The following is a 22,523-nucleotide window of genomic DNA, read 5'->3' on the forward strand; positions in this document are numbered from 1 at the left end:
TTTATGTTTATAATTGATTTTATCATGTTTTTCATTCTATGTTGATGATTAGCTATCCTTAACATAGATTCGTAAATTATGAATTGTTATCGAGAGATAGGTTCCTAATTAGGACGAATGATAGAATCCATGGACTTAAAATATGCATAGAGATATGGTATTTAGTACATGTTGATAGCCATAGACCACCAGGTTGAAAGTTGTAGAATTCATAAAACGCAAAGCAATCAGTCATGATAAATAATTAAAGAGATTTAATTATTTCACTGATTTGATTAGTTTGACATCACCTCGAGAGAGAGTGTCAATGTTACAGGAATTTCTGTCAAATTTATAAGAATAAATTAAATTCCAATCGTCCAGTTCAATTAGGGGAAAGGTGAACCGAAATTCCAACAAAATCATTTTGAATTGATGTTCTTCAGTCTGAGAATTGATTGTTTGGTTGTGAAATCCACTTTTATTTACGTTGAGTTCTTAATTAATTTTAAATGTTAGATAATTCCAAAATCAAATTTGAGATACTTTGTGTAGTTGAAAATCAACGAGACAAATTACTATTGTTAGTCCCTGAGAACGATACTCGTACTCAGTACATTTTATTATAACTTGAATCGTGCACTTGCGATTATTATCGACTGGATTTAAGAGATTTTTTTTTAAAAGAAAATTTAAGTGTTAGTATTCCGTCGATCAAGTTTTTTGTGCCGTTGCCGGGGACTAAATAGATTTTAATTTGTTTTATTTGATTTTTCTCTATTACAATTTTAATCACTCATTTCCATCTGTGGATTGCAGGATTCTATTGCAGTACATGCAACACTCACCTGAGGAACTATAGCCTTTTGATTCAGAAATCGAGAGAACTTTTCATAGGAGAAGAAGGCAACAACAACAACAAGAAATGGAAGAAGAACATGAACAGGAACAACCAGTTTACAGATCCATGATGGATCTTGCCTTGCCAAACATTGAAGGTGCTAGACCAAGCATCATCCGGCCAACTGTAGCAGCTAATCACTTTGAGATAAAGCCGGCCATTCTTCAAATGATTCAGAACACACTTCAATTTGGTGGGAGTGTCATTGATGAACCATATGTACACATCACAAATTTTCTGGAAATTTGTGATACATTCAAGATACAGGGAGTTTCTGATGACGCTATTCGGTTGCGTTTATTCCCTTTTTCACTACGAGACAAGGCGAAAGCATGGCTAACGAATTTACCTGCAGGTTCCATCACAACTTGGGATGATTTGGCGAAGTCTTTACTCACCAAATACTTTCCACCATCTAAGTCAATGAAGCTGAGAGCTGATATCACAAATTTTTCCCAAGGAGAACAGGAAACATTTTACGAAGCATGGGAGCGCTACAAGGATTTACTGCGGAGATGTCCACACCACCAATTACCAGAGGGTCTTGTGGTACAAACTTTTTATTATGGTCTTTCTCACTCAAATCGTACCATTTTAGATGCAGCTGCAGGTGGAAATCTTCTGCAAAAATCGTTAGAGGATTGCTTTGAATTAATCGAGGAAATGGCATCTAGTAGCTATCATCCTCAATCTGAAAGGGGTGCAGCCCGGAAATCTACTGGAATTCATCAAATTGATGCATTCACATCAGTGGCTGCTCAACTTGAAGTCATGAACAAAAGGATTGAGGAACTAAGCGTGGGAAACTCTGTGATGCGAGTACAAGAAGTGTGGTGTGAAAAATGTGGTGCAGAGCATTTCACGAAATACTGTCAAACATTTTCTCAACCGGAGGGAGTTATGGCAAGTCACATGGGAAATCAAAATCGCCCAAGGAATGACCCATTTTCGAATTCATACAATCCAAGGTGGAGACAGCATCCAAATTTCTCGTGGGGTGGACAGAATAATAAAGCATATGGGAATCATAACTACAGCAGGCAGCCTCAACAGGAGAAATCAAGCTTGGAGCAGATGATGCAGAAGTTTATATCATCTACTGAAACCCGCATGCAGAATCAAGATGCATCGATAAAGAATCTGGAGAATCAAATAGGGAAATTGGCCAAATCAATTTCCAGCAGAGATCAGGGTACTTTGCCAAGTGACACTGAGAAGAATCCAAAGGAACAGGTGAAAGCAATTGAATTAAGGAGTGGAAAGACGGTCGAGCCTGAACCAAAAAGCGAGAAAGAGCCAGAAACAGTTACATCAGAAAAAACTTCAGCTCTTAAGAAGGCCAAGCTAGACTCTCAGTTTGGTAAATTCTTAGAAGTGTTTAAGAAATTGAATATCAATATACCCTTTGCTGATGCACTGATGAAAATGCCAAGTTATGCGAAATTCTTGAAGGAGATCCTCTCTAACAAGAGGAAATTGGAGGAGCATGCGATGATAAGTCTGACGAAAAACTGCTCGGCACTGGTGCAGAATAAAATCCCACTAAAGCAAAAGGATCCAGGGAATTTCTCTATACCTTGTGTAATTAATGATGTTCAATTTGATAAGGCTTTGTGTGATTTGGGTGCGAGTATAAATCTAATGCCTTACTCTGTGTTTAGGAAATTGAGCTTGGGAGAACCAAAGTCCACCAGAATGTCGTTACAACTGGCGGACATGTCCATCAAATATCCACGGGGTATAATCGAGGACGTACTTGTAAAAGTGGACAAATTCATCTTCCCCGTGGACTTCGTAGTGCTAGATATGGAAAAGGATTTGGACATGCCACTCATTTTGGGTAGACCTTTCCTGGAAACAGGAAAGGCACTAATAGATGTCCAGAAGGGAGAGTTGCTTTTGAGAGTGGGAGAAGAGAAAATTTCGTTTGATGTTTTTAATGCTTTAAAATTTTCTAAGAATAATGAAGAATGTTTTCAACTAGATGTAGTGGATTCACTGTTATTTGATTATGTGCAGGATACTTTTCAGGAACCATTAGAAATTGCACTTATATCTGAGCATGTGGACGATTTCAGTGATGAAATTGAAGGGATGACTGCATATTTGAATGACAATCAGTCATGAAGAAGAGGTGGAAAGCTTAGACTTGAAGATCTTGGCAACCGGAAGGATTTAGTCCTTCAGAAACCAAGTATTGAGGAACCACCCACTTTGGAATTGAAACCATTGCCTACCCATCTCAAATATGTATTTTTAGGTGAGAATGATAATTTACCTGTCATAATTTCTTCTTCTTTGACAGGTGAGATGGAGGCCAGACTAATGGATGTGCTCAAGAATCACAAGAGTGTATTTACTTGGAAAGTGGCAGATATCAAAGGAATAAATCCGTCCATATGCATGCACAAGATCATAATGGAAGAGAGAATCAACCCATTAGTCCAACCACAGAGGAGACTAAACCCGAAGATGCAGGAAGTTGTAAAAGCTGAGACGATCAAACTGTTGGATGCAGGTATCATTTATCCTATTTCTGATAGTCCATGGGTGAGTCCAGTGCAGTGTGTACCAAAGAAAGGGGGGATAACTGTCATAAAGAATGAAAATAATGAATTAATACCTACTAGGACAGTTATAGGTTGGCGTGTGTGCATAGACTATAGAAAATTAAATGACGCGACCCGTAAGGATCATTTTCCTCTCCCGTTCATTGATCAAATGCTAGAGAGATTGGCTGGGTATGAGATTTACTGTTTTTTAGATGGGTACTCAGGATACAATAAAATAGCGATTGCACCTGAAGACCAGGATAAAACGACTTTCACTTGCCCATATGGTACGTTTGCCTATAGACGTATGCCTTTTGGATTGCGTAACGCTCCTGCTACTTTTCAGAGATGCATGACTGCCATTTTTCATGATATGGTCGAAAATTTTTTAGAAATTTTCATGGATGATTTCTCTATTTTCGGTCAATCTTTTGATGCATGTCTGCATAACTTGAATTCTGTTTTAATGAGATGTGAGGAGACAAATTTGGTGCTGAACTGGGAGAAGTGTCATTTCATGGTGACAGAAGGTATAGTTTTGGGTCACCGAATTTCTGAACAGGGGATTGAGGTGGACAGGGCCAAGGTGCACGTTATTCAAAATTTGTCGCCACCCACGACAGTCAAGAGAGTTAGAAGTTTCTTAGGACATGCTGGTTTTTATCTGCGATTTATTAATGACTTTTCAAAAATTACCAAACCTCTGTCTTCTTTGGTAATGAAAGATGCCCTTTTTGATTTTGATTCAAATTGTTTGCAGGCCTTTGAGGTGTTGAGAGAAAGACTGGTGACTGCGCCAGTACTGACATCGCCAAATTGGGATCTTCCATTTGAGGTAATGTGCGATGCCAGTGACTTTGCTGTTGGTGCGGTACTCGGCCAACGAATAGACAAGGTATTCCGAACTATCTACTATGCTAGTAAGACTCTTAATGAAGCTCAGCTAAATTATGCCACCACTAAAAGGAGTTGTTAGCTGTAGTATTTGCACTGGACAAATTTCATTCATACCTTGTACTTTCAAAAATCACAATTTACACAAATCACTCTGCTATTAAGCACTTGTTGGCAAAGAAAGATGCAAAACCTAGACTGATTAGGTGGATCTTACTTTTGCAAGAATTTGATTTAGAGATCAGAGATAAGAAAGGTGTTGAAAACGTAGTAGCTGATCATCTGTCTAGATTAGAATGCATCCCTGATGATGCACAAAACGAATTAGAGGACATAGATGATTGGTTCCCTGATGAAAAACTTTTCGCCATAGAGAGTTCACCATGGTATGCACATTTTGCTAATTTTCTGGTCACAAGCACACTCCCACATAATCTATCTTTCCATCAAAAGAAAAATTTTTTATCGGATGTCAAGCACTACTTTTGGGAGGAACCATTTTTGTTTAAAATATGTGCTGACTCAATGATTCGGAGATGTGTGGCGGAAGGAGAAATGCAAAGCATCCTCAGTCATTGTCATGATCGTGAGGTAGGTGGCCATGCTGGGCCAATCAAGACTGCATCAAAGGTACTTGAATATGGGTTCTATTGGCCCAACCTTTTTAAGGATGCGCGCTTATTTGTCTTAGCTTGTGATAGATGTCAGCGGACAGGTAATATCTCTAACCGAAATGAAATGCCTTTACATAATATCATTGAGTGTGAGATATTTGATGTTTGGGGAATCGACTTTATGGGAACATTTCCACTTTCTTTGACAAAAAAATACATTTTGGTCGCAGTCGATTATGTTTCAAAATGGGTAGAGGCCGAAGCTTTTGCAACAAATGATGCATAGGTTGTACTGAAATTTTTGAAGAAAAACATTTTTAATCGGTTTGGTACACCCCGTGCAATAATTAGTGATGGTGGCACCCACTTTTGCAATAAACTTTTTGACAAACTCTTAAAGAAATATGGTGTCAAGCATAAAGTCTCTACCCCATATCATCCCCAGACTAGTGGCCAAGTGGAAGTATCAAATCGAGAGATCAAACAAATTTTGGAGAAAAGTGTGAGTACTAATCGGAAGGATTGGGAACTTCGACTTGATGATGCCTTATGGGCCTATAGGACAGCATTTAAAACACCTATAAGCACCTCCCCTTATAGATTGTTGTTTGGAAAGGCATGCCATTTACCTGTTGAATTAGAGCATAGAGCATATTGGGCTATTAAGACTCTAAACTACGAATTTGTTGCTGCAGGTGAAAAAAGATTGCTAGAGCTTAATCAACTGGAGGAATTCCGTGACAGTGCATATGACATGGCGGTTTCGTACAAGGAACGAACCAAGAGAATACATGACAGGTGCATTCGACAGCGGGACTTCAAGGAAGGAGATGATGTGTTGCTGTTTAACTCCCGGTTAAGACTATTTCCCGGGAAACTAAAGTCTAGATGGTCTGGGCCATATAAAATCACAAGGGTGTACCCATCGGGGGCCATAGAGATCAAAGATGCCCGTAACGAGTCGTTCATGGTCAATGCTCAAAGGTTAAAACACTATGTGGGGGGTGATGTGGATTCCATGCCAGTCATCACCACATTGACTGACCAAGACTAGTTTGGGGAGGAAGAAAAGTCAAGCTCTCGACTTTAAATTGAGAACTACATTATACCTTTTTCTTTTATTTATATGCATTTTTGTTCATTTTAGTAAGTGTTAGAACTTTTTAAGTTAATTCCTTTTATTTCTCGAGTTTGAGTACTGTTTCTGAAAAATTTTCATAACGAGGGGGTGAGCTCGCGCGGCAGTTTTTTGCCGCCCGCGCACCCAAAGCCACTGTCCCGCAAAAATTTTTAAAGAGGGGGTGCGCTCGCGCGGCAGATTTCTGCCGCCCGCGCACCCAAACCCACTGTCTCAAAAATTTTTAAAAAAGGGGTGTGCGCCCGCGCGGCACCTTCCTACCGCGCGGGCGCATCGCGCAGACTCAGATTTTAAATGCCCGATCCCCTTCTTTCTTTCTTTAATTTCCCTTCCCTTTTTCCTTCTAACCCTAATCCCTCCCGCCGCCATCTCTCTCTCTCATTCTATTACTTTATTTCTTCTCTCAATTTCATATTTTCAGCACTCAATTTCTCATCTTTATTGACATGGCACCCAAGAAACAGAAGTTTGCTACCTCTAGGGCCAACCCATCCAAAATCATAGAGGAAAAATTTATTTCGAAAGAAGCCAAGGCGAGGTATGAGGAGGCCAAGGTTGCAAGGAATCCAATTGAAGAGTGGGGAATCGATCTCTCTGAAAAACGCACCGCCTCCCTTGGCATCGTGGCTCGAGGATGGGCCGAGTTTTGCCGCCAACCTCTCGCGGCGTTAGTCCCGCTGGTCCGTGAATTTTATGCCAACGCCGCCGAGCGTACCGATAGCACAGCTTTCGTGCGGGGTAACATGGTTTCCTTTAGTCCCTATTAATGAATTATTGAAAACTCCGGATGTAGATGATAGCCAAATTCAGGCATTTAAGGCTAACCCGGATTATAATGAAATCTCGAATGTCCTGTGCTATGATGGCAATGTGTGGAAGGATTCGGTAAAATTTATATCTTTTAAGGAAAAATATTTGCTGCTGGAACCGGCCTTGTGGTATGCTTTTCTGACTTACAGGTTGATGCCGGTGTCCAACACCCATGATGTCACAATGAGCAGGGCGGTGCTGCTGTATGCCCTACACAAGCAATGGCCGCTTAATGTTGGACGAATTATCAACCGATAGTTGTACACGTCCATTCGCACGTCCAACATTTCAATTTTTTTTCCGACCATTGTTTCTTTACTGTGTGTGCAAGCTGGTCTCCCATACAGGGATGACAAATGTAGCGACCCGACCCGGATCCACTACCTAATTAGAGTTAAGAGCATAATTAAGCATGCATTAAATCAAATTGCTGCGGAAGACTAAATACAAGTAGACCGGCAGAATACAACCGGCTAATCAAACTTTATTTATACAACCCAATCGAATTACTTTAAATAAAACCTACAACTAATTCTGCTGTCTTCAAGGTCACTTGCTACTCCAGGCTCCTGGTACTCAATCCTGCACCTATACCTGCCCCATCGAATAGGGTATCCAGATACACAGAAAATACTGGACGTGAGCTCTAAGCTCAATACGAAAGCACGGATAAACATACAAATATGATGCATGCAAATGACCGGGTATCCATATCTGGGATAACTGTATACAACTGCTCAAACTGGCGCCTGGGATACAAGCTCGTCACATCGGGGTAGCTAACCACTGTGTGCGACCACTCATTCCCGAATCCCGGACGTGGATCGTGGAGTCCTCGAGGTATCAGTACCTAAGGGTACTCGATATCAAACGTCCTAATAGGGCTGAGCAACCCTAACTGGCTCATCTCGAAAGATATACAGATGTACAGGCACAAGATGATATACACATGCCGCATAACAATAATAACATGCAAACACATAAATGCAACATATAAGCATGTATATCCGCTGGCAACCTCAGTCAGTACTTACGTACCATTCTAAGGCACTCCTAGTAGTTCCACTCTAGGTTCCAAGCCTATCATCAAGTCTACAATGCAAATACCCATGCATCATTCAATAAGCGCTAAAAGCCTTAACTAAGCTATTGAATACTCCTAAATAATTAAAGGAGACCATAGCTATACCTGCGTCCGTCGTCAGCCCACTGATGGCGACTATCCCGCAACTAGGGCACTCCCCTGCCGCAAATTCACAGCCTCGAACACGGCTCTACAACACGAGCGCTGCTCCGCTACTATGTCAGACACTGTCTGACTATACTAAAATATGTTCCCTACTCCAACTCTAAAATAAGAGTACCCAAAGCCCTAAAATAGAGCCACTAGGGCGAAGGAAAGGAACTCGGAATTGGCAAGAAATGAATGTCTCGGACCTTATATTTATATGCATCGATCGGAACCTCCGATCCTCGATCGGAACTTTCGATCCTTGTTCGGAACGTCCGATCCTGCCATCGGAGCTTCCGAACATCCTTATCTGCCACATGTCAAAATCTCACTGGTTGACTTCGGATAGGGCGATCGGAGCTTCCGATCCCGATCGGAATTTCCGATCCTGCCACACATCATGCATGACGTAATATCGATCGGAGCTTTCGATCCTGCATCGGAGCTTCCGATCCTGATAGGAGCTTCTGATCCTTCAGATACCAAATTGGTTTAATTAACATAATTAATCTCTTAATTACAAATTTCGATTACGGGGTACTACATTCTCCCCCACTTAAGATATTTCGTCCTCGAAAATAGATCTTAAGTACCGAATGCAATACAAGGTACAGAAACATTCCTTATTCAAATCAAACGTTACAACCGAATACAACTCAAAACTGAAATCAAAGCAACTCAGGATGGTCTTCACGCATCCTTTCTTCAAGTTCCCAAGTAGCTTCCTTAGTGCCTCAGCGCTGCCACTGAACTAAAACCAAAGGAATGACTTTGTTCCGTAATAACCTTATCCTTATAATCCATGATACGAATAGGTTTCTTAGCATAGGTCAAATCCTTGCTCACTTGAACCTCAGACCGCTGCAGAATATGAGACTCATCCGCCACATACCGTTGCAACAGTGATACGTGGAACACGTCGTGAATACTGGAAAAATGCGGTGGCAAAGCTAGTCGATAAGCGAAATCGCCAATGTTCTCCGAGATCTCAAACGGACCGATAAACCCGGGAGACAACTTGCCTTTAAGACTAAATCTGAGAATCTTACGAAAAAGTGACATTCTCAGAAATACTGTCTCCCCCACTTCTTTCTAGAAGAATGGAGTACGACAAGTCGCCCGTACAATGCCTCAACAGGTGTCCTCCCAATGCTACGATGGTACCTATTGTTGTATGCAAACTTAATCAATGACAACTGATCTGGCTAAACTTAACCAAAAATCCATAGTACACGCCCAAAACATGTCCTCCAAGGTATGGATAGCGCTCTCCATCTGACCATCTGTCTTTGGATGATATTCAGTATTTAAACTAAAAGCAGTGCTCGTAGCACGCTGGACACTCCCCCAGAATTTGGAAGTAAACCTGGGTCTCGATCGCTGACAATGCCCACCGGCATCCATGAAGTAGAATGATCTTTTGGATGTATAACCGAGCCTTACGATCAATAGAGTGCTCTCGACTGCTCTTCGAATACCCACTGTTTCTATGAACCTTAGCAGTGATAGTTCCTCGTCAAGTATACCACTTGATACCGACTATCCCTCTTGCTAGAATCAGTTCGTACTAACGAGAAGACCAGATACAACCAACCTGTATCTCCACTGGTCTAACACTGACATCAAATCCCAGAGGTAACCGCAAGTGTTAACCAATCGATTCCCACTTGACGTCCTGCCACAGATAACAACCAATCCCGAAAGTTCCTAGCATCGACAGACTTACATTCCGTACTTATTTTCTTTGATGCTGACTAATATTCTCAAAGAATGTCACCGCTATAATGCTGAACACATAGATGGAACCGCAACATCTACAACATTAGTAGTCTAGATTAAAGATCACCACTATCTCGTTACTCGAGATATCAATTGAATTTGCAACACTGGTTATCCAACCATAGATAACAATCCCAAGTCACACTTGACTTCCTACCAAGATGAACAAAACTAGTTCACCTCAACCCTTCGCGCAATCCATGACACATGCGGTAAACCAACGAATTTACCCGATAGATCTCGGTCGATCCCAACACCTCAATGGCATAGCACATCAGAACGTACTGGGAAATCACCGACAACAATCTCACTAGACTCTGAACACAGTCTCAGCTGTCGTATCATCCCACGAACAAACAACTGATATCGGCCTGCTAATGCTCATTGAATTCCGCAACACTCGTCGAATCACAATTTAACGAAAATCCTCCGAGAAAACTGCTGGAAATGCCTAAACAAGTATTCGGCTAACAGTTCCCAAAACTGTAATCCAATAGCATGGAACAATTCTATTTCCAAAACTGGGTCAACCATTGCTAATACCAAGCAATGTTTAGATCAATTACGTCTTCTCTTACCATTGATAACTTTACCCTTGTTATCGAACTAGCCATGACTTACCAAAGTCAAAACATGCAATCACCTCCCGTGATCTATCGAACTTGAAAGTCCAAACGACTGCACTCCGAAAATCTCAACCACCCGAGAATCCTGAATGCAAATAATTTTCTTACTGTTCCGAGACATTTACTTAAAGGATCCAAACTCATAAGCACGACGGCTTATAGTATCGTCCCAAGTATCTCTCGGTTCATGATATCTTAATTACTGATCTTCTCAACCAATCGACCTCGTCGATAAGTTGAGACTATCACACAACTTGTCAGTACCAACCAAATTATGGCAACCATCCACCAGGTCTTGGTCATTTGAAATCTCACATGGCTCGATCAATAATCATGATCTCACGGCCATACGTCCGCATATCCCCAAATACTTGGAATCAAAAGAATCACAGTTGATTCAACTCACCTATCTCTGAAAAAGTCAGACAATAGAAATTAGTAGTCTCCAGTACCAATCTTGCATCGATACTGACTCACTACCAACTGTCGCGAAACTTGTTCCTGATAACTATATCTTTTGCTAAGACTGCAACAAATCGAGACTGAGGTTACTTGTCGCGGTGTCCCACCTGAAATCACCACCAGGTGTACACTGGCATAAATCACGATATCCTCACGCCTCAAATAGTCATGTCAAATCCTTAGCGTCGGATATAATCTATCACTGAAGGAAACCATTAATGCTGAAAACTTACTCATCTCCGAGTCAAATGTTTCAGGAATTTCACAAACCAAAACTCCTGGATAGCCCCTATCACAAGAGCATCCAAACCCCGACTAGATCCACTAGTCTAGCAGTATCCAATAGACTAAAACTATCTGTTCAGAGTACGTACTCGTCAAGAAAAATCCCTCCAAGACTGGTCCTTGTGACAAAACTGCAAACCAATATCTCTGACGACAGTCAGATGATATCTAAACCGCTGACACCTAACCAGGCATCCAATCCAATGTCATACCCCGTCGTGACTGTTACCAAAACTCTAGACTAAGTAGCCTTCCCACTGCCAAATCCTGAAGCACGAAGGCTTCCAGGCGTTCTCCGAAGTACGAAAGACTCCCAGAGTAACACTGGCATAGGGTCGCGCTTCATCTTGTCTAGTCATGGTCCTAGTCCACAACTCTTGGTATATACCCGACTTGGTATCCCGATGAAATTCCATCATCACGAAGTCTCAACCTATGCAGGTCAATCAGAATACTGTCCTAAGAAAACAACTTAGAACAAAAACTCAAAATTTCCAAACAAGATCGATATTTCCATGCTCCCAGATGAATTACCTCATCAATGACACTAACTCAGTCAAACGACTAATTAGGTCAGCCTTAGGAATACACTTAGACTAACCCCATGTCAATCCGTTACCATTGACTTACTCAAAATCCATGAGCTATCCTAGTTGATTAGTCAACTAATTCCAAGCCAAACTTAGTAACATTACTTGTAATCAAACACGAATCTTTGAATAAGTAAAACATGTATCATTACTTCAAGTTATGTACAATTTCCTTTATTACAATCCCATGTAATACATACAGTATTCAAAATACAACAAAATGTACATCCAATAACTTGAATTGATACAACCAATTTCTGATGATTCATTACAACTGAAATATTGTTTACAAATACATCAATACAGTATTTAAAGTCGTCGAACTTGTCTTCACTCCTTGAGCATGAAGCTTCCAATCGACACACGCATTGATACAAGCATACTTCTGTCCAAGTCTCTCTACCTGTTCTCCAGCGAAGAACTCCGGAGAAATGGCACGTGATAGCTAACCAGCTATGCTCTGTGTCAGTGCATGTCAGTCGACTTCTTCTGCTCACGATCTACCATCAGCATTCTTCTTGTATCTAAATCATGCTTTTGAACATGAAGTTTTTCGTATGCCTACCAAAAGCATCGATACAAGCATACCGGCAAAACCATGTTCTGCACGAGGTTAAAGACCTCACTCTCGAAACCTGTGATGTTTTAGGCACTCGAGGCATTCTCTGGTGAAGGTCTATCTGACAATCTCTCCAACTACGAGTGGAGAATCTTCAAGGACTGGAACCAAATGGATTACTAAGCACCATTCGTTCCAAAAATCCCTCAGAGGTATCTGACGCGATATAACCGATCTTCCCTTCCAGTCTTCCCTGGCTGGAATCCATATGTTCTTCGACTACATCCCAATGCATCGAATGATGAACCGTCCACAGTAGTCAGTCTATCTATCGATATGCTACTACTGGTGTTCTCATCACTGTTGCATTCCTTGGCACTGAAGAACCAAATCTTCTTTCGCTAGCCTCAATCAATCCTACAAGGATAATCAAGAGGTCTTATTATCAATTTCCTAAGTCCCTTGCATGAAGTTGCTCTGATACCATAAATGTAGCGACCCGACCCGGATCCACTACCTAATCAGAGTTAAGATCATAATTAAGCATGCATTAAATCAAATTGCTGCGGAAGACTAAATACAAGTAGACCGACAGAATACAACTGGCTAATCAAACTTTATTTATACAACCCAATCGAATTACTTTAAATAAAACCTACAGCTAATTCTGCTGTCTTCAAGGTCACTGGCTACTCCAGGCTCCTGGTGCTCAATCCTGCACCTATACCTGCCCCATCGAAAAGGGTATCTAGATACACAGAAAATACTGGACGTGAGCTCTAAGCTCAATACAAAAGCACGGATAAACATACAAATATGATTCATGCAAATGACCGGGTATCCATATCTGGGATAACTGTATACAACTTCTCAAACTGGCGCCTGGGATATAAGCTCGTCACATCGGGGTAGCTAACCACTGTGTGCGACCACTCATTCCCGAATCCCGGACACGAACTGCGGAGTCCTCGAGGTATCAGTACCTAAGGGTACTCGATATCAAACGTCCTAACAGGGCTGAGCAACCCTAACTGGCTCATCTCGAAAGATATACATATGTACAGGCACAAGATGATATGCACATGCCGCATAACAATAATAAAATGCAAACACATAAATGCAACATATAAGCATGTATATCCGCTGGCAATCTCAGTCAGTACTTACGTACCTTTTTAAGGCAGTCCTAGTAGTTTCACTCTAGGTTCCAAGCCTATCATCAAGTCTACAATGCAAATACCCATGCATCATTCAATAAGCGCTAAAAGCCTTAACTAAGCTATTGAATACTCCTAAATAATTAAAGGAGACCATAGCTATACCTGCGTCCGTCGTCAGTCCACTGATGGCGACTATCCCGCAACTAGGGCACTCCCCTGCCGCGAATTCACAGCCTCTAACACGACTCTACAACACGAGCGCTGCTCCGCTACTATGTCAGACACTGTCTGACTATACTAAAATATGTTCCCTACTCCAACTCTAAAATAAGAGTACCCAAAGCCCTAAAATAGAGCCACTAAGGCGAAGGAAAGGAACTTGGAATTGGCAAGAAATGAATGCCTCGGACCTTATATTTATAGGCATCGATCGGAACGTCCGATCCTGCCATCGGAGCTTCCGAACATCCTTATCTGCCACATGTCAAAATCTCACTGGTTGACTTCGGATAGGGCGATCGAAGCTTCCGATCCCGATCGGATTTTCCGATCCTGCCACACGTCATGCATGATGTAATATCGATCGGAGCTTCCGATCCTGCATCGGAGCTTCCGATCTCACCTTCGGAGCATCCGATCCTTCAGATACCAAATTGGTTTAATTAACATAATTAATCTCTTAATTACCAATTTCGGTTACGGGGTACTACAACGAAGAATGGTTGCACTCAATGCAGGCAGTGGATAACACAATTTTGAAAGCAAAACATTCATTCCGCCTCCGAGAGTTTCAACCTCCTAGCCAGGCCAGCTCTGGACCCGGTCAATCATCAAGGAATGTGCTTAAGCCACCCCCTGCTCGCCGCACCACGAATGACACATTAAGCAAGATTTCGGCTTGGGTGCAACGCATGGAAAAATGCCAAGAGGTGAATGTTGCCCACAATGAATCCACCAACGCCATGATGCGAGGACTGCTCGCAAATGCTGGGATGGACCCTGCCGCTTATCCAGTACCACCGCCATATCCTCCATCGTTCCAATTCCAATATGCTCCACCGGTTCGGGATCTGCCCAAAGATCTTGATGAGGAAGAGTCTGATTAGTACCAGGGGAGTTTTTAGTGCTTTTTGTTTTTACTTTTCTTTTGTTTGTTTTTTAGGTATGGTGGTGTTAAGTAGCATTGGGGACAATGATCGTCTTTAGTTTGGGGAGGTTGTGTTGTCTTTTGTGTTTTCAATTTGTGTTCTTATTTTTGTTCGTTCGAGTCGTTTGTATTGTGGTTGCAAGTGTTGTGAATGAAAATCAAAAAAACCAATGATGAAGAAAAAATTATATTACCGTTTTTGCTTAAGTCCATGACTATCTTCTTTGTTTGACAAATCATCTTGAACTAGTATAACCAAGTCGATGAATAGGTCTCAAAACACTCTGTGAGGTGTACTTCAATCTGAATTCGAAACATACAAACTTGGATATGATTGAGGAAATTTATTTGATCTTTGGGCTTAAATTTTTTTTTTTCGTGAAATACCCTAGATGCCAAGTTGAACCTTCACGTTTACATGAGCACGAAAGGTGCATGATCTTATTTTTGTTTTGGTGTAGTCATCACTTACTAGTGATGATTTTCTGTGCTACACTGATTGAGATCTGTTTGAGTTGACTGTGAATTGAAATGTGTGTAGAACAAGTTCGAACACCCCTCGAGGCGCAATACGGGTATACTGTGACTTAGGAGTGATATAGGCAATTCTTTCTGAATTTCGTTTGTGCCTTTCAAGCCACCCTTGATTTATTACGTCCCTAGTACCTAATTCGAGCTTATAAAAAAAAATGAATGGCATACGTGAAAACGTGTGGTAAACCCCATTCCACATTATTTAATATCCTATAACTACTACCCATAGTTTAAACACTCATTCCTACCTCGCGGGGAGTAAGTTGAATGTAGATTATTTCTAAAAGTGCTCCAATTGCATAATGTGAAAAAGGAAATAGTGTGAATGCTGACTCAAAACAAAAGGGTAGTTGAAAACAAGAAAAAAAGAATTGTGGTGAAAGAGAAAAATTGTTGTTGGTATAAGGCAAGTGAAGAAAATTTCTGGAGATCAATGAAGTGAAAAGAGATGATGAATGTGAATAGAAAGAAGTGGAATTGAGAAAATAGATCATCGATTACTCCCTCTTTGAATTCTTTTCCTTCATTTGGAGCCATTAAACTAGCCTGACATTATAAGCCAGATAAGACCTATTGACCGAGTCACAGTCGCCCAATATACTAGTGGAGAGGGGTTGTAAGAATTTTGCTTATGGACTATTGATAGACACGGTTAATGAATATGGATTCTTGATTAAAACAAACACACACTATTTTTCATTGAGTTATACCAGTCAGTAGAGTGTGTATCATTGAATACTCCCAAATTCTTGATCCTATTATAACTAAAAAAGTCCTTATGATCCTAGAATGTGTGAATTGAATTTGGAGTAGAGTATTCCAAAAACGGACTTGCGAGATTTTGAAGTTTGCAAGGTTTGCGAGTTAAAATTTTTTTTTAGGTCAGCATATGTGTATATGATTGGACTGTTTTTCTTTTGGAAGAAATTCTGAGGCTTGATGAGATTGATTTTACTTACTTGTTTTGTCGTTTTGTTGCGTCTGCTTGTTAGTTGTCACCTATTTTGTTCGAGGGCGAACAAAAGGTTAGTTTGGGGAGGTTGATAGGAGTCGTTTTTGTGCATTATTTTTTCTTTTTTTGTGTTTGTTTTGCATTAGTTTCGTTTTCGTTGTGTCTGTTTTTACCATTCTTGTTTTGTTTATTGTTTTAAAGTTTTTTTTTTTTGTCACTCCTCTGGTTTATTTATTTTTATTGCAGGAAATCACCAAGAAATGCTGATACTTGGTGAGAAGGTGATGGACAATTGAGGCGGTGAGGATAGCGCAAGAAGAAAAGCACATTTCTGGAAAAAGAGGGGGTGCGCTCGCGCGGCAATTTTCTACCGCGCGGGCACACTCATCAATTGTAAAACAGTAGCTGGCAGAAAGGCATGGCGCCCGCGCGGCAATTTTCTACCGCGCGGGCGCAACCACGAACTTGGGAAACAGTAGTAGCCGAATTTTCAAGTGCCCACGCGGTAATTTTCTACCGCTCGGGCGCGATGCGCTGACGTGAAATTTTATTTTTTTTAGAGAGTTTATTTCGGGAAGGATTCTTGGGGACTTTAAATACAATTCTTTCCTTAGTTTTTGAGGGGGGAGACGGACGCACATCAGGAGGCAGATGGCGGCTGAGCAATTCAAGATTTCTCTTCTCCGTTGGGAGTTTTTCTTTTCTTCTCTTCTGAATTTTTATGTTAAACACTTTTGAGATTGAATTTTTGTAATGAATTCCAGTAGCTAAGTTTTTATTTTTTTGGAATCGTGGGGATCCTAACCCCAAAACACTGTAGTGTGATTGAATCACCGGACGTATTGAGATTTGATTTATGTTTATAATTGATTTTATCATGTTTTTCTTTCTATGTTGATTATTAGCTACCCTTAACATAGATTCGTAAATTGTGAATTGTTATCGAGATATAGGTTCCTAATTAGGAAGAATGATACAATCCATGGACTTAAAATATGCATAGAGATATGGTATTTAGTACATGTTGATAGCCATAGACCACTAGGTTGAAAATTGTAGAATTCATAGAACGCAAAGCAATCAGTCATGATAAATAATTAAAGAGATTTAATTATTTCGCTGATTTGATTAGTTTGACATCACCTCGAGAGAGAGAGTGTCAATGTTACAGGAATTTCTGTCAAATTTATAAGAATAAATTAAATTCCAATCGTCCAGTTCAATTAGGGGAAAGGTGAACCGAAATTCCAACAAAATCATTTTGAATTGGTGTTCTTCAGTTTGAGAATTGATTGTTTGGTTGTGAAATCCACTTTTATTTACGTTGAGGTCTTAATTAATTTTAAATGTTAGATAATTTCAAAATCAAATTTGAGATACTTTGTGTAGTTGAAAATCAACGAGACAAATTACTATTGTTAGTCCCTGAGGACGATACTCGTACTCAGTACATTTTATTATAACTTGAATCGTGCACTTGCGATTATTATCGACTGGATTTAAGAGATTTTTTTTTAAAGAAAATTTAAGTGTTAGTATTCCGTCGATCAGCGACCCCCGATGCCTTTGGTATCAGCTTTGAGAGCCTGTCGAGCTCTAAAGTCTGGCGGGGAAGGCTAGCTTATCTATGCGGTTGATTTGTCCGCTAAGAGCATTGAGATAGAGAGTATTCCTGTTTTAGATGAATTCCCAGATGTTTTTCCTGATGAGATTCCGGGTTTTCCTCCTGTTAGGGAAGTCGAGTTTGGCATAGAGTTGATGCCAGGTACTTCGCCTATTTCTTGAGCACCGTATCGTCTGGCTCCATCAGAGATGCGTGAGTTGAAGAATCAGCTACAGGACCTTTTGGACAAGGGGTACATTCGTCCTAGTGTACCTCCTTGGGGAGCTCCTGTTCATTTTGTAAAGAAGAAGGATGGGTCGATGCGGCTGTGCATTGACTATAGTCAGCTGAATCGTGTTACAGTGAAGAAAAAGTATCCATTGCCTCGCATTGATGACTTGTTTGATCAGCTGCAGGGTACTTCTATTTACTCCAAGATTGACTTGAGATCTGGGTATCATCAGTTGAGAGTCCGTGATCAGGACGTAGCCAAGACTGCATTCCGTACTCGCTATGGGCATTATGAGTTCCTAGTGATGCCATTTGGTTTGACTAATGTGCCGGCTATATTCATGGATCTGATGAACCGTGTCTTCAGGGAGTATTTGGACAAGTTTGTCGTGGTATTCATTGACGACATCTTGGTGTATTCGCATAATATGGAAGAGCATGTTTCTCACTTGCGGTTGGTACTGCAGACTCTTCGAGATGAGCAGTTGTACGCCAAGCTGAGCAAGTATGAGTTCTGGATGGATCGAGTGATCTTTCTTGGCCATATAATATCCAGGGAAGGGATTTCTGTTGATCCAAGCAAGATTGAGGCGGTGCTTAATTGGTCGCGTCCGACGACGGTTGCGGAGATCCGTAGTTTTCTGGGTCTAGCAGGTTATTATCGTCGCTTCATTCTGAAATTCTCTCAGTTAGCTCGACCTTTGACGCAGCTTACCCGTCGGGTGTGGATTTCGAGTGGTCATCCGAGTGTGAGGAGAACTTCTGTGAGCTTCAACGGCGGTTGACTTCTGCGCCAGTGTTGGCATTACCGTCAGGATCTGGAGGGTATGTGGTATACATGGATGCTTCTCTTCAGGGGTTAGGTTGTGTCCTGACTCAGAATGGGCATGTGATCGCATACGCTTCTAGACAACTGAAGCTTCATCAGGACAACTATCCAGTCCATGATTTGGAGTTAGCAGCCATTGTGTTCGCTTTGAAGATCTGGCGTCATTATCTGTATGGCGAGAAATTTGAGATCTTCACCGATTATAAGAGTCTCAAGTATTTGTTCACTCAGGCGGAGTTGAACATGAGGCAGAGACGTTGGATGGACTTGCTTAAGGACTATGATTGCAAGATTAAGTACCATTCGGGAGCTGCTAATCTCACCGCTGATGACTTGAGTCGCAAGGTGCGACTATCCGCACTTCAGACTTGTTCGATGTCTAGTGCGATCAGTGACTGTTGTACTTCGGGATATACCTTCAAGCATAAGAAAGGTATGCAGAGTATCTAGATGTTTGCGATACTATCTGAGCCAGCTTTGTATTCGCGGATTCGAGATGCTCAGATTTCTGATTCGAAGACCCAGCGTTTAGCTCGTCTAGCTAACAAGGGTAGCTCGTCTGGATTTCATTATCAGTCAGATGGCTTTATGTGTTTGTCTGGTAGGCTTGTGATTCCGCAGGATGAAGAGTTGCGAGAGGAGATTTTGTCTCAGGCGCATCTCACTAAGTTGAGTATTCATCCTGGGAGCAACAAGATGTACAAGGATCTACGTACTCGTTTCTGGTGGAAGGGTATGAAACGCATTGTTTATCAGTTTGTTTCGAGATGTTTGGTGTGTCAACAGGTCAAAGAAGAGCACCGACGACCTGGAGGATTGCTTCACAGTCTGCCTATTCCTAAATGGAAATGGGAGTTTATCACAATGGACTTTGTGACCCATTTGCCGGTATCGCCGAAGAACTGTGATGCTATCTTGGTTGTGGTGGACCGACTCACCAAGCCAGCGCATTTCATTGCCTATAGCCGGGAGTACAATATGGATCGTATGGCTCGGTTGTACATTCAAGAGATTGTTCGACTTCATGGAGTGCCTGTGAGCATTGTCAGCGATCGGGACCCCAGGTTCACTTTTAAATTATGGGGGAGTGTTCAGCGTGCGATGGGTACTACTCTCAGTTTGAGTACTGCCTATCATCCGGAGACTGATGGTCAGTCAGAGCGCACTATCCGTACTTTGGAGGATATGCTTAGAGCGTGCGTCATGGATTTTGGTTCAGCCTGGCAGGATCATTTGTCGTTGATCGAGTTCGCGTACAACAACAGCTATCATACTAGTATTGGGATGACACCTTTTGAGGCGTTGTATGGGCGACGTTGTCGTACTCCACTCTTCTGGGAAGAAGTGGGAAAGAGACAGGCTGAGAGACCAGAATTTATCCAGCAGGCAATAGACATTGTTGATCAGATCAAGAAACGGATTAAGACTGCACAGGATCGTCAGGCCAGCTATGCTAATACCAAGTGTAGGCCTTTGCAGTTCGATGTCGGGGAGAAAGTGTTTCTGAGAGTGTCACCTTTCCGCAAGATTCTTAGATTTGGCCTTAAGGGCAAGTTGTCTCCCAGGTTTATCGGTCCGTTTGAGATCTTGGAGAGCATTGGCGATTTGGCTTATCGACTAGCTTTGCCACCGCATCTTTCCAGTATTCACGACGTGTTCCACGTATCTCTGTTGCGACGATATGTGGCGGATGAATCTCATATTCTGCAGCGGTCTGAGGTTCAGGTGAGCAAGGATTTGACTTATTTTGAGAAACCTATTCGTATCCTGGATTATAAGGATAAGGTTTTGCGGAACAAAGTCATTCCTCTGGTTTTAGTTCACTGGCAACGCCGAGGTACTGAGGAAGCTACTTGGGAGCTTGAGGACAGGACGCGTGAAGACCATCCTGAGTTGTTTTGATTTCATTTTCGATTTGTATTCAGTTGTAAACTCTGTATGCATTTGACTGGAATAAAGAATGTCTCTGATTTCTTTTTGACATTCAGTACTTAAGATCTGTTTTCGAGGACGAAACATCTTAAGTGGGGGAGAATGTAGTAGCACGTACCCAAAATCAGTGATTAAGTGTTAATCAATTCTTTAATCCTACTAGTTAAGAGTAAACGTAATTAAAGGAACTCTTAATGGGTTAACGAAGTCCGGAATTGGATTCAGAACACTTAAAAATGGTTTGAGGGTAATCGAGTTCGGAGGCTCCGAAGTCAAGGTTCGGACGGTACGAAGTCAGGGTTCGGACGATCCGAAGAGTGGTTCGGACGCTGCGAACGTGTTGCCGACAGTTGTCATGGATGATGTCATCATGCTGACGTAAGCAATGACGTAATATCGGGTTCGGATGACCCGAAGCCCAGTTTGGACGACCCGAACGTGTTCGAACGACCCGAAGTCCAGTTCCGACAATCCGAACCCAGTTTGGACGATCCGAACCCCGTCTATAAATAGGAGGGCCGAGATTCAAATTTAGACGCACCAATCACCTCTTCTCTCTCAATTCTTAGCCTTCTAACGCAGATCTAGGGAATTCTAGGCGTCCCATCGGGAATCCGGAAGTGGCATAGCGATCCAGGCATCGTAGCAGAGCTGTGGCCTAGTTTTGAGTCACTCGACAGCAAAGGGCTAACGACGGACGAAGGTATAGCTTTTGCTTCCTATAAATATTTAGGAGTATGAAATAGCTTAGTTAAGGCTTTTAGAGCGCTTTAATGATAGTAGTATCATTTGGAAGTGTAGAGCAGACTATAGGCGTGGACCTAGAGTTGGTAGAGCTTGCACTGATTTGAGGTACGAAAGTACTGTTCGAGATATTTTGACTGAGTATGCATGTATTTTGTGACTGCATGGTTTATATGATTTATGCTGCATTCATTTGCATACTGAGCTATCTCCTTCGAGATGTCTGTTAGTAGGGTTTTTTCCCTATCCTGTTAGTGGTTGGACTTCCATCGATTTGGGTCCGGCATATCCACTGGTATTATGGTATGGGAGCCACCTCCTGAAGCGACGGCACAGCGTGCTACATACCAGGGCCCGGTCTGTCTCCGTTATCTGATCCTTGACCTCGAGTTTATAGGGAGTTCACTTTGCATGCATGTATACTCATAATCTCGTACTGAGCGTTTTATGCTCACGTCTCGTACTCTGTGTTTTTGGACACCCTATTCCATGGGGCAGGTTTGCGATTGGACGAGGCAGGTGGATCCAAAAGGGGCAAGGCAGTGGTTGGCCAGCTGGAGCTTCGTCTAGGTTTTATTTCTGTTGTTTTGGGTTGATACAGCTATTCGATTTGGTTGTATAATATTTGGATAAATTACAGATTTCTTTCTTTGGGATTGTATTTATTTATGGTTTCCGCAAGTTTATTCTGATATCTGTTTTTATTAAGTTAATTGCATGCCTAAGTTTTGTTTAGTAGGTGATCCGGGTAAGGGTCACTACAACATGCCTATACTTGAAGGTAATGTTATTAATGGCTCTACAATCCACAAACATTCTCCATGGACCGTCTTTCTTATGAAGTAACAAACAGGCATAGCACACGGTGACATCGACTCACACACAAAACCTTTATCTAAAAGCTCATTTACCTACCTTTGTAGCTCTTTAGTCTCCTCCGGGTTGCTTCTATAAGCTGGACGATTTGCCAA

General features: G+C 41.6%; 1 protein-coding gene and 1 non-coding gene across 2 annotated transcripts; one reads left to right on the plus strand and one right to left on the minus strand.

Annotated features, from left to right (window-relative positions):
• The first annotated feature begins 904 nt into the window (after positions 1-904).
• On the plus strand, positions 905-3,007 carry LOC140877597 (uncharacterized). Its single transcript, XM_073281130.1, has one exon. The coding sequence runs from the start codon at positions 905-907 to the stop codon at positions 3,005-3,007; it is 2,103 nt and encodes a 700-aa protein (XP_073137231.1).
• Positions 1,307-1,413, minus strand: LOC140885710 (small nucleolar RNA R71). The gene has a single exon (XR_012151128.1). It is a non-coding gene; the product is annotated as a small nucleolar RNA R71 (small nucleolar RNA).
• Positions 3,008-22,523: the final 19,516 nt, after the last annotated feature.

Source organism: Henckelia pumila, chromosome 2, assembly GCF_033568475.1.
Source record: "Henckelia pumila isolate YLH828 chromosome 2, ASM3356847v2, whole genome shotgun sequence".
Classification (NCBI taxonomy): Eukaryota; Viridiplantae; Streptophyta; class Magnoliopsida; order Lamiales; family Gesneriaceae; genus Henckelia; species Henckelia pumila.

Coding starts and splice junctions, on each gene's coding strand:
- LOC140877597 (XM_073281130.1), top strand. CDS start 905: ATGGAAGAAGAACATGAACAGGAACAACCAGTTTACAGATCCATGATG.